Source organism: Ornithodoros turicata, unplaced genomic scaffold, assembly GCF_037126465.1.
Source record: "Ornithodoros turicata isolate Travis unplaced genomic scaffold, ASM3712646v1 Chromosome135, whole genome shotgun sequence".
Classification (NCBI taxonomy): domain Eukaryota; kingdom Metazoa; phylum Arthropoda; class Arachnida; order Ixodida; family Argasidae; genus Ornithodoros; species Ornithodoros turicata.
In genome coordinates, this window is record NW_026999312.1 from 47196 (window position 1) to 60133 (window position 12938).

At 49.0% G+C, this 12938-nt stretch overlaps 2 protein-coding genes across 2 annotated transcripts; both read right to left on the reverse strand.

Annotated features, from left to right (window-relative positions):
• Positions 1 to 1997: 1997 nt before the first annotated feature.
• Positions 1998 to 5826, reverse strand: LOC135372266 (uncharacterized). Its single transcript, XM_064605918.1, has 2 exons — positions 5147 to 5826; positions 1998 to 2081 (listed from the first exon to the last, which is right to left on the reverse strand). The coding sequence occupies exons 1-2, from the start codon at positions 5751 to 5753 to the stop codon at positions 2065 to 2067; spliced, it is 624 nt and encodes a 207-aa protein (XP_064461988.1). The 5' UTR covers positions 5754 to 5826; the 3' UTR covers positions 1998 to 2064.
• Positions 2292 to 4789, reverse strand: LOC135372255 (uncharacterized). Its single transcript, XM_064605917.1, has 2 exons — positions 3514 to 4789; positions 2292 to 3409 (listed from the first exon to the last, which is right to left on the reverse strand). The coding sequence occupies exons 1-2, from the start codon at positions 4787 to 4789 to the stop codon at positions 2292 to 2294; spliced, it is 2394 nt and encodes a 797-aa protein (XP_064461987.1).
• Positions 5827 to 12938: the final 7112 nt, after the last annotated feature.

Here is a 12938-nt window from a genome sequence, read left to right on the forward strand (position 1 = left end):
CATACCCTAATTCATGGAGGAAAGAAACCGAAGGACGGCGCTATACTACTGTCTACGTGTTTACTACTACTTTCTTCGTACTGTTCTGTCCAGAACTTCTGGAGAGTTGCTAAGGCGTCATACAGAGATTTCAGGTAACCGTGTCCATAGCTGTACACGCCTGCTGAACAGACTCAGTTACATTTGCGGCTGACATATATATGTCACATCGCGGGAAACTGGCCAGACCTCTTCACGAAGAGAGTGGTAGAAAGAAACTTGAGCTAGAAACAGGTGGTACATCAAGAGCAGCACTTCTTTGTGCCACAAAGGTAGCCTCTGGTTTCTGTGTAGCACTCTTGTTATGAAGCACTCTGGTCAGTTTCTCGTGACGCACTTTTATAATGTGTAATTATTGATACGGGCAAAAGTAGTATTTGTTTTGTTGAGTGGGGCAAATAATAATGCACTGTGTGCAGTGCGGTTCCAGGTTAAATATTTTTGCATTAAGGAGTACCCTCAGAGGAAAAAAATGAGATAAATATTTGCAGACAGTTGGATTTCATGGGAAACTATCCAGTTCATTCGGCATTTGTGCATGCTGATGATTCTTACTAACCCTCATACATGTTACAATGAATTGTACTCAGTCTGAGCCAATAAAAATGGATTCTATCGACCACAATGCCATGAGGTCCTTGTGATTTGCATACCTGATACTTTGTCACCTGTTCCGGCTGCTACGATTCAAAGCCAACTCTCTTCTTTATTCAGTAGTATACTTTATGCACCAAAGGAAGTAAGTATTTTGTTTCACGTGCATGTTGACAGGGAAAAAATATCTCAAAAGTTAGGTGCGATTGCTCACAAGGCAATTTATACTCTGTGCTTTATCCAAGCTCCCTCATGAAGTACCAGCACACTCTGCTCCCTATTTTGAGTCATGAGGGATTTTCTTTTAATTGTACTATTAAGCCAATATAAATGCATGTCACCAAAATCTTGAAAAGGTCAGCGTACCTAAACTAGTACGCATGGGCTAGGTTGCGTGCTCCGTTTTTTTTTCCGCTTCCGTGCTTGCCGGAATATCGAGTGGAGCTTATGCAATAAGGTACTGCATGCTGTCCTAGGAAAACTCAGCTGAGGACACACCTGTGAAAGCCTTCCTCAAAAATGAAGTAACCCAGGCGAAAATCTGGACTGGTCCCAGAATGGTTCCAGTTGAATCTGGACTGGTTCCAGTTGGATGTTTGATGGTCCCGGAATGGTTCCAGTTGAATATGGATGGTCCCAGCTGGATTCCCAAGTGGGGTGGCTGGTTCCACTTTGGTGGCATCAGTGGTACCACTCTGGTCTCAGATGGTTCCAGAAGTTCCAGCTGGAGCCTCACAGGTACCATTTTGTTCCCAGAGTGGTCGCTTAGACTCCATGTTGGGCAGCTTCCCAGCTTCCCCCTTTGAGATTTCATCTTGTCCACACTTGCCAAGTTTTGTTTGATCTATTACTCTGATCTATTTTAGCACAGGCATGGTCTCTTTTTATTGCTGTTTATCCAGGTGCGCGCGTCTGCGAATGCTGTAACTCCAATTCGTGCACATTCTCATCTGAGGTGAATATCATAACATATTCAGTACCAGAGAAATGTAAAAAAATACATCTCAACAACAACAAAAATTAAGCTAAATACTAGAAGAAAGACAACAACAAAAAAAGAAAATGTAATCGCAGAGGCTGATGCAATGTGAAGACGCCACGGCAATTACCAGTTCTGACGAATGGTACTTACCTGAAGTTAGAGCAGGAATTATACGATGTATAGGGAGACACTTACTATCAGGGTTTACAACTGCTTTTTCCCATTTTCCGTGCGTCGGAGCTCAAGTTCAAAGCCAAAAGATTGAAATCTGGGATCCCAGATGGCGCTGCCACTCCCATCATATATAGTGTCACTTCCCTAATCCCTACCCGTCTTTCCTCTTGCCGACTGAGGAGGAGATGGAGGTACATACGAGAGACAGTACGAGGGTGTGCACAACTACATTTATTGGCCATAGTAACGAGGTTGGTTAGACTGATGGCCTAAGGTCATACTCTGCCTCGACCTGTCAGGAGAGAAGAACACAAATGTATGAGTAAACAGGGTGTGAAAGGGTGGGACACGTAACCACGGGAGGGCACACCTCCTGATAGTAAGTGTCTCCCTATACATCGTATAATTCCTGCTCTAACTTCAGGTAAGTACCATTCGTCAGAACTGGTAATTATACTTCTGTATATGTCGCCACTTACTATCAGGGTTTACAACTGCTGGTTCAAAGCTGTGTGCACACCTGAGATAGCACCTGAACCCCGAAGCTAGTCCCTGAGCGAGCCTCACGCCTGTAGAAACGATTGAATGTGGTGTCAGAAGACCAGTCAGCAACTTTGAGTATCTCAGAGACAGGAACCCCCCTATCTAGTGCTTTGGATGTTGCTGCACCCCTAGTAGAGTGTGCTTGGAAGATACGGGTGTCAATACCCGCAAGATTCAGGACCCGTTTGAGCCAATTTGCAATAGTATCGCGTGAGGCAGGCTTATACGGCTTCTGGGTTGTCAGAAGGAGCTGAGGACAGCTGTTCCGATGGGGGAGGGTGCGTGCTATATAAGATTGCAGGCAGAGCACAGGACAAAGAAGGGGCTCCTGTGGCAAGGCAGGAATAAAAAGGGAAGGTGCAGTCCCTGAGGGCCTGGATGTTTTCCGTAACCCATTGAGAGCTATATCCCAGCCCAAAACACGTTGTCTTATGCCCTCTGTAGACAACAAACGTAGGTCTGCCGAGCGGCCAGCCGTAGCAAGGGCTAGGAGCATGGTCAATTTGTAAGTTAAAAGGCGTAAGGGGAGGGAGCTGTTTGAGCCGAGGGAAGAGATGTAAGAGGTGACCACTTCCACAGGCCAAGTAGTGGTATATTTTGGGAGAGGGGGATTAAGATTAAAGACTCCCCTAAGCAGACGAGATACAGAAGGGTGCTCGCATAAAGGATACCCTTCGCAGCTACCGATAATCTGGGACAGGGCGGACCGATAGCAGTTGATCGTTCTATAAGCTAGACGTTCGTTGAAGTGAAGATGGGCCAAAAAATTCAGGACTGCTGTTATAGGGGGAGAAAGGGAATCCATCGACCTTGTACTGCACCAGCTGTCCCACTTTCGCCAGCAAGCACTGTAAACAAGCTTTGTGCCCCTACGCCATGATGCTGAGATAAGCTCGGCAGCTTCTCCCGAAAGGCCTGGGTCTGTGAGTGGTCGCTGGTCACTTTCCATACCGCCAGGCGAAGGCCCTGTTCCAACAGTGGATGAGCTACACCCTGGGAATTCTGTAGAAGGTCTGGAAGTGGAGGAATCAGACGAGGCTCCTGGCATGAAAGACGCAGGAGGGACGGATACCATGGCTGAGAGGGCCAGATCGGGGATACAAGGACGAGAGTGGATTGTGACTCGCACATTTTCTGAAGGCAACGGCTTATTAGGCTGAAGGGGGGGAAAGCATAGAGACCTGGCCCCGACCAGGGCTGGCTGAAGGCGTCCACACCTGCTGACCCTGGATTCGGTTTCCAACTGAAGTAGTGTGGCACCTGGAAGTTCGATAGGTCTGCAAACAGGTCTACCAGAATTGGTCCCCACAGCTTCACGACTTTGCGGAATATTAAGGGATGCAGTCTCCAGCTGCTGCTGTCGAACCTGAAACGTGAGGCTCGGTCCGCCACCACATTCAGACTCCCTGGGATGTATTGCGCCTGCACTGTCAGGCCACGATTGAGACACCAAGACCAAAGCTCGAGTGCTACCTGATTCAGGCGTGAGGAACGGGTGCTCCCCATGCGATTGATGGCTGCCACTACTGTCCTGTTGTCTAGCTGGAGAAGGATCCGCCCTTGAGGCGGCGCTTTCACTAGAGCTTTGAGTCCCAAGAGGGCAGCTACCAGTTCTAACTCGTTTATGTGGAGGCGAGCCTGGTCGCTGGTCCATTGTTGACCCACTACAGAACCCTCTGAGCTCGCCCCCCAGCCCCTCAGGGAGCTGTCTGATTGAATTATCTGTACTACAGATTTTTCGCGCAATGGTCGAGTGGGGCACGACAAGAGTTTCTTGCTCCACCACTGCAGGTCCTTGGTGGCCTCCACGGTGAGCGTAATTGTGCTCTCGTACGAACCCTGCTTCAAGGTCTGATGAAGCAGAGATTGGAGCGACCGGAGATGGAGAGGGGCTTCCAGGATTGCTAGGGATGTTGCACTCAATAGGCCAATGACTTTTGCTAAATGTCTCGCCCGCCTTGGGCCCTGAAGAAGGGCTTTGAGCTCCTGGGTGATGGTCTGACCCTTGCCCAGGGGCAGGCCAAGTGTGGGTTCTGGGGAGGTTGAAACTTCGAACCCCAGAAAGAGTAGTTTCCGAGTTGGTACGAGGTGGGATTTGGATTGGTTCACGATGAAACCCAGGGCATGCAAGAAATCTACTACGAAGCTCGTGGTGGCAAGGAGATGACAAGGAGACTGATCCATGATCAAAATGTCGTCCAGGTAAATCACTAGCCGAACTCCGCGCGACCTCAGGTATGCCACGACTGGTTTCATCAGTTTGGTAAACACCCGTGGTGCAGACGTCAAGCCGAAAGGGAGCACATTCCATTGGTAGCAGGTCCCGTGATAGAGGAAGCAAAGCCATGGACGATCGGAACTGCTGATCGGAATGGACAGGTAAGCGTCCTTGAGGTCTATTCGAACAAGAAAATCTCCCTGAAGGAGCAGTCCCCTTACAGTGTCCCAGACCTCCATTTTGAAATGTTCGTGAGCAATGAAATGGTTTAGCTCTTTCAGGTTCAAGATGGGTCTTAACTGCAAATCTTTCTTGGGGACCAGAAAGAATGGGGACAGAAAACGTGCATCCTTCAAGGGGATGGCAGATATTGCTCCTTTCTGTTGTAGTTCCTGGATCACTCCCCCAGTGGCAACAGAAGGACACGGAACCTGAGTGTTGCTGTGGAGGGACTGATACGGCGGCCTCTGCGAGAACTCCAGATGGTACCCGCTTATTGTCTTGAGGACCCACGCGTCGCGAGATAGCTGAGCCCAAGCCTGAACACAATGACTGGTCCTGCCTGCCGTCAGGGGTGACTGAATTACAGGACTTACCTCTTGGGCCTGGTGGTGCCCTTCCCTGGAAGCCCCCCGGGAAGGGCCTCCCTGGAAAGGGTATGGGCTGGCGCCGAAAGGTACTGGGGCCACCGCCTGCTGTTCTGGGGCGTTTGGCTGCCGGTTCCTGCATCGGCTGGCGTGTGGGTTCCTGGCGGGCCTCTTTGAACACCCGGAACGTTTCATTCCGGGTGCGAAGTTGATCTAGGAAGCGCTGCCCAAACAGCTGCGACGTCCCCTCGTCCTCGGGTTGGGGGTCCTTAGACCCGAGGGAACGCAGGTCCGGAGCAATGCGCCCCAGGATGTTGTCCCGCCGTTCATTGCCTAGGCAGGTGAAGAGGCGGCCGAGGTGGGAGATGGTCGCCGCCAGGTGGTCAGCAATGACCCGTCTCTCCACTTGGCCGCTGGGGACATCATCCTGCGCCGTGGGTTCACGGTCCGCACAACGCTCGAGGAGGGCCACAAGCGGACTGATCGATGAGATCACCGAGGCCTGTGCGTCTCGGAGGGCCTGGTCCCTCTGAGTGGCGCTGCTGTGGTCGGTGTCACCGTCCGGTGACAGGAGGGCCTTCCTGTCCCTTGGTGCCCCCCGCACCAGAGACTTCATTTCAGCATTTAATTCTGGTACCACCAGAAAAGGAAGCCTCTGGCGTGGGAAGTCTGAGAGGGCCTTCCGGCACCTCTCCTGTCGCCCCTCTGAGCCCCAATGGGACCTGACAAATTGTGCGATAGGAGGGGGCACCTCCCGAGGGCCCACACCGGCTAGGCCCGCCAACCAGTCCTCCTGGGGCGCAGTCTCTGAGGGGTCACGTTCTCCAGCCCTACCGAGAATAGGACTGCTGGGGGGAGGGTCGTCATCACCAGAATCATCCTGGATGTCGACCTCCTCCATTGCGAGGGGAGGGAGCCGGTCCGCCAGCGTGGCCACAGTGGCTGTCAGCGATTCCACCATGGCCCGCAACTCTGACACCTCCTTGTTTGGGGTAGCCATGATCTGTGAGGAGAGGGTATTAAATAAGATTTATTGAGCCCACTATGAAGCCCTCCTGCTTAGACGACTGCGGACTTGCATGGTTGACCAGCCTATGTGGTGTGCTAACGAGCAGAATGCTTAACTATACTCGAGCAGGCAATCGTAAAAAGTCGTAAGCAGCGCTATTGTGGCCGATTGCATTCTTAAAGGTCGAACAGGAAACGGCAGACTTACATGGCCGTCCAGCCTAAGTCGGACATAGCAAGACTCGCGGACTCAAACAGGTAGTTGCAGACTTGCATGGCCGTCCAGCCTAAGTCGCAAACAGCACTAGTGTATACTATTGCAAGCCCAGACAGGTAATTGCAGACTTATGTGGCCGTCCAGCCTAAGTCGTAAGCAGCACTAGTGTAGGCTATTGCAAGCGCAAACAGGAAACTGCAGACTTATATGGCCGTCCAGCCTAAGTCGTAAGCAGCACTAGTTTAGACTATTGCAAGCACCAACAAAATAATTGCACACTTATACGGCCGTCCAGCCAAGTTGCAAAAGGTGCAGCCCGCGTTTTCCAGAGCGAACCGAAAGTGGCGGGGACGCACGTCCCTCCAAACTTATCTCTGTCCAACAGGTTATTTCAACGAGAAAGGTAACTTACCTGTACCGAGCAGGGGTAAAAATAAAAAGAAAACTGAGAGACGCAAGATAATTAATCTAAGTAAGAAACGAAAGGAAACTGAAGCTAACGGAGGAACAAAGCGGCAACTTGTCTCCGACGGACGTCAAAAGAGGAAAGACGGGTAGGGATTAGGGAAGTGACACTATATATGATGGGAGTGGCAGCGCCATCTGGGATCCCAGATTTCAATCTTTTGGCTTTGAACTTGAGCTCCGACGCACGGAAAATGGGAAAAAGCAGTTGTAAACCCTGATAGTAAGTGGCGACATATACAGAAGTATAATTCAAACTTCAAACGGCGAGAGCCGAGAGGGAGAGGAGAGAGCGAGAGGCGAGCGACGGAGCGAGCGAGGGCCTAGAGTGGGCGAGAGTGGCAGGTGGTTGGAAGTTAGAACTTCGACGCGTCGCAGTAAGTTAGTTTTGTCTTCAGTAACCGTCGCAAGGATGGTGATGGTGTATCTCCTGTGTAGTATTTACGTGTGTTTCAGTGCGCTCTGTAAGACAATGCGATGACAATGGTTCCTGTGCAACACATTGTCGATTTCCCGGAAGATTTTTGGCGCCAAGAAGACGTAAACGGCGTAGAGGCAAGAACGAACTGTGAAACGCCAATCGGACTGCACGTCGCGAATGTTTGCAGGTATGAGTGATGACCGTGATGTTTTGATTACTATTAATTAGATGTTTCATTTTAGAAACTTCGGAGGAACTTGAAGAGAAACAGGATAAGAAGATTCCGAACGTACGGTGAAGAGGAATGGGGTGTATGTCGCGACCTGCATGGAAAACAGGAGTGTCGTGTCATCTTCTCCAAGAAAATACAAGATGTGAGGTGGCCAACGAACGAAAGCTCCCTGTGGTCCGTGAGTGCATCGCACAGTCAGGCATATGCTTTGTCTAGACACAGTGAGTGATCAGACTTATACTACGTGGTATGTAAATGTAGAGATGTATGGATTATTTCTTTCTGCTCCGTGTATGCTTTTAGCAGAATAAACGGTAATTACTTGAGAAATATGTGCATTTCTACGCATTATTTTCGGTCATGCATTCAGTGGTCCCAGCTGCTAAGTGGCCGGATCCCGGACCACTTAGCAGAGGGGCCCACTGGATCAATTCCACTGGTTCCACTTCAAGTGGGACCATCGTGAAGCTGGTTCCACTTTCAACTGGTCCCAGTCACTAAGTGGTCCCACTCCAGATTTTTGACTGGGAATACAGATTGGCAATCTGAACACCATCAGCAAAAAGCGGATCAAGGCATTGCAGCAAGCCCAACGCCGTATAAAGCAGAAGTTTGCTAAATTGCAGCACATCATATCAGATTTGACTTCCAAAAATATTTTGCTTGAAGAACATGCAGGATGTCTTGAGAACATTGCTGGGGCGAACAAAGATCTGCTGGCGCGACAAGTAGCGAGGGAGGAACCCGTTTGCCACATCAGTATAGCCCTGAGTTGCGTGCATTTCCACACACCCTTCATTTCTACTCACCGCGTGCCTACAACTACGTGCGTAAAATCTTTGACACATGCTTGCCCCATCCACGCACTATAAAAAAGTGGTACCAGTCGATCGATGGAGAAGCATGATTTTCAAAGGAAGCACTGTCCGCATTGGAAATGAAGGCTGCGACTAACTCAAAGAAAGGAGTGCAAACTGCGTGCAGCCTTATGGTTGACGAAATGGCCATTAGAAGACACATTGAGTGGAATGGGAGGAGGATGTATGGTTATGCAACTGCTGGGCCAAATTGTGAAGATTCCAGCGTAGTTGCCAAAGAGGCTTTCGTGATGCTGCTTGTTGCCCTGAGCGAACAGTGGAAGTTACCCATTGGCTACTTTCTAGTTGATGGGATTACCGGAGAACAACGAAGTAACCTTGTGCTCGAAGGGTTGTCGCTTTGACACAACGCTGGCGTGACGGTTGTTTCCCTAACCTGTGATGGTGCTGCGGCTAACCTATCAATGCTTCAAAGCCTTGGTTGCTCGCTGCAGTTCGACAGCTTACGCACAAGCTTTCCACACCCCAACACGGCGATGTCTATGTGTCTTTCTTGATGCGTGCCATATGTTGAAGTTGGTGAAGAATGCACTCTGCCACTTCAAGTGGTTTGTCAGCAAAGATGAGCATGAAATATCGTGGCAGTCACATTGAAGCCCTTCACTCAATCCAGCAGAAAGAGGGACTTCATGCAGCAAATAGACTACGAACAGCACATGTGCATTTTCAACAACAGGTCACGAAGGTCAGCCTTGCTGCAGAGCTTCTCAGCACATCAGTTGCGGATGCTATAAGTGAGTGTCGAGACCTGGGTGTACCTGGATTTGAAACCTCTAAAGGAACTGAGAGGTTCTTGAGGATAATTAACAACGTATTTGACGTCCTAAACTCTGTAAATGTTCACCAGAAATGTTGGAAGAAGCCGCTTTGTCATGGAAATATTGAAAATGCTCGAATAATGTTCCAGATGGCAACATTCTACATACGTGCTCTTCGTAAAAGTGAATGTGGAAAATCTGGGCCACTTCTTGTGCGGACGACCCGAAAAAACAGATTCCTTGGCTTCCTTGTGTGCTGCAATAGTACCATTCAGCTCTATGACTTCCTTCCCTCCAAGTCTCTTGTCAAGCATCTTCCCACACACAGGGTCAGCCAAGACCACCTTGAACTCTTCTTTGGTTTGATAAGATCACACGGTGGCTGCAACAACAACCCAACCGCAAGGCAATTCGAAGTAGCCTACAAAGGTTGATTGTTAACACCGAAGTAGAACTGAAAAAGAAAACTGCCTTCCACTTGAAAATGTCTCAATACTTCACGTCAGCAGTGTGGCACAACCTCGTTCAGAAGATGTTATACACTGGACATCGAGAGGACGAAGCAACACAGCTGAAGGAATGCTCCTAGATGACCTTCCTGGTCACGACTACTTCTCGGACCCAACGGAGCCAACCATTTTTTGGGACAGAATGATTGTTTTCATTGCAGGACATACATCATACCGCCTACAGGAATATTTGACGTGTGAAACATGTATCTCCCAGCTAACTGTGCCCACGCCTTCCGTCCACCATTCTGTCATGCAGCGAAAGGACAAGTACGGTGAATTTCGGTTCCCATCCGACGATGTTATCACCATCTGTAGGAAAGCGGACAACCCGTTACGAAGGGCTCTCCTTCAAGAGGGCATATCGTCAAACACCCTTCTGCAAAGGATACTCTTGCAGGTTATGGAGTCCAAGTTGGACAGCAGTATCTTTAGCCCAATACGGAGTGAGCACATGCTTGAACAGACATGCCTTGAAAATCACCTTTTCCACTTGATAAGGTCTGTTGCCCAGAGGTATTTAACTATACGTATGCGTCACGCAACCAAGACACGTACTGAGGAGCTGCATATAAGCGCAGGTGCCGCCAGCTTTTCACAAAGCTCACCCAATTCAAAGGGCAGTAGGCAATACTTGCAGAAGGTGTATCAATCGATAGATTTAATATGTCATGTCAGTTTTTAAGGGACACCAAGCTGTTAGACGGGCTATGACCGTGTCTGTGGCATTCGTCGCCGCTTCGCGACATCTCCAGTGGGTGTGGGTGGATGTGTCTGGCATTGCTTTCCTTAGGTGATCTGGGGTAGCCGGCCCTCGTGATGAGGGCTACAATCCCCATTTTTTTTCTTTCAATCATCATCATCATCATCAATAAGTCATGTCATTGGGGTTTGTAAATAGTACCACATTTTTGTATAGTTATAGCTAAAGCTGCCAACTGCAACAAAATAATTTCTTATTCTGTGTCACGTAAGCTACTTTTCTGTCCTACTGAGCCTTGTAGATGTTATATATGCCAATCATGCTGTGTAAATAGAAGTTCGGTTTAGTCAGGTCTAGTTGTGTCACTGTGCCAATAACACTCTCGCAGTTCTGTGCTATGTTCATTTTATTCTACCGTTTACACTCTGTCTATTTTCTTAGAGGCCCTTGTTATTTGCAGTTTAGACTGGTTTTTTTCCGCATTTTTCTGTACAGCAGTCATCCTTGTCTGGATTTTGTTGTACCATTCAAAGCTGGAAGCTGTGTCCTTATTGGTGTTATTGATCATGTTATTGAAGTCTTCAATCAGCAACTCTCGTAAGCAACAGAAGTGATCGTGCGGAGAAGAAATCAGCATCCCCAGAAAAGAACTCTAATTTTATCCGAACTGTAAAGAAACATGTGGCTGTCCTCCCGTACTTGATTTGCTTCCAGCATGATGTAAGCTAATTACGAAATGCCACCAGAGGCAAACGAAGTTATAAAATGACAGGCAGGGGCAGAAATCGCGTTGTTTACACGTGGCTTCGCCGATCATGAGCGCCGCCATGTTTCCAGGCCACGACAAGATGGCGTCGACCAGCACGCTATCTCTATGGGCCGAATGTATTGTAGGGCACCCCTGTGGGAGGGAACGACGTCCAGCGAAGGAAGCGAGGCACGCCGTGTAATCAGCCCTCCACAACTCCCCATAGGGCCCATAGTATAGCTAAATTCACAAAACACTGGGCACACGACCAATGAGAGTGCAGCGATTGCTTCCTCAATCCTCCAATCAGAAGTCTTTCCGTCCGGCTCGCAGCCCGACCGGTTCTGGCTGTTGCTGACTTCTGCTTTCCATTCTGGCCTGTACCGGCTACCCCTCACCTCTAAGTCTACTAGCTTTCATGCACGTCGTAAAGTTATTCCGTGATTCCCAAACAACTCTGAAAAGTGTCGTAATGAACAAATTTATTTATACTGACACAATCGACAGGTTGACACGTATACATGCACTGAGCGTACTGAGTCAATTGCGTAGCGCTTCCTAGCACACTGGAACAAAGTTCAAACTTGCAAAATACGCATACCAACACAGCTAATTCCCAGCAACGAACAACTGTCACATACTTGCGCACAATCGCTTGATCATCATGTCCTTGCCTGCTACACGTCAAACATAAAATGCTCCTTCATGAATCGTATTTTCTTGTCACCGCTATGCAGATCTGACGGCGCACGAACATGTTCATCGAGCCAGAATTCACGACAACACTTCAGTTTGAAATCCGATTGGCTCTTCGTAGACCGATGCTTGTGGCGAGAAACAGTACAACACGATCAAAGGCACCATAATACACGGATAAAACGGCGATCGGCGAACGCACTTGCCTCCCAACGAAAGACACCGCCAACGCGGCGCCCACCGTTCAAATTTCAAATGAAACCGCCGAAGGAGAAGCGAGAAGCGGAGAACGCAGCACGCAGGCGAGGAAGCGCGAAGTGCCGTTTTCAAATTCTGGCAACCAATCAGGACACGCTTGTGGCGTCCGACCAATAGAGAGGCACGGATTGCTTCGTGCGCAGTAACACGCATTTTGATACAGATTTTGCGAGAGCTGTGGGGGGCTGGTGTAATGGCGTGGAGTAGGTACGAACCTTTTAGGTGCGCTCACAATTGAGTACCGCTATCAGTATCACAAGATTGTCATATCAAACGTGAATAATATTTTATGTCGGAGATTACCTGCGGCACCACCAACCTTTACTTTCCACCGACACGGATGAACATGTTTACAGCATATGACGTGTTAAATGGCAATACGAAGGGAACCCAGAGACAGGGGAAAGAAAACACGAAGCACACACGATCTCAGACACAGCAACCCTTTTACTGAACAAACATAGAAAGTCAAGTTCCCAACAGTCTCTGTATGGGTGGCAAGGGTGAAATGGCGATTGTATGCTTTGTGAGCGAAATCAATAAATCCTTACCCATCGTAACGAATGTAGGCATGCATTTCCGAAGACAGTAGTAATTTGGTGGCTAGATGAATATTGTCTGGTGTGAGCACTGATCTCTATGTATAAAGGCTGGATCGCGCATAGGAGAGGGGCTCGTGGGAGAGAGGTGCGGCAACCGGCCGCCATGTTGGAGGGCCCACTGGCGCCGGCTGTTCCCATAGGAAACAATGGGAAGCGATTTGATTTGGAGTATTTATTGCGCTTTAAACGCTCCTCATTGCTGATTAGCGCGTATTTTTCTTGGGAATCAGTGTGCTGATGTATTCCAAACGTGCTTCAGCCGTGTTCCTGTAGTTTTTAATGGTAATTGCCTTCTTTTTCTTCTCC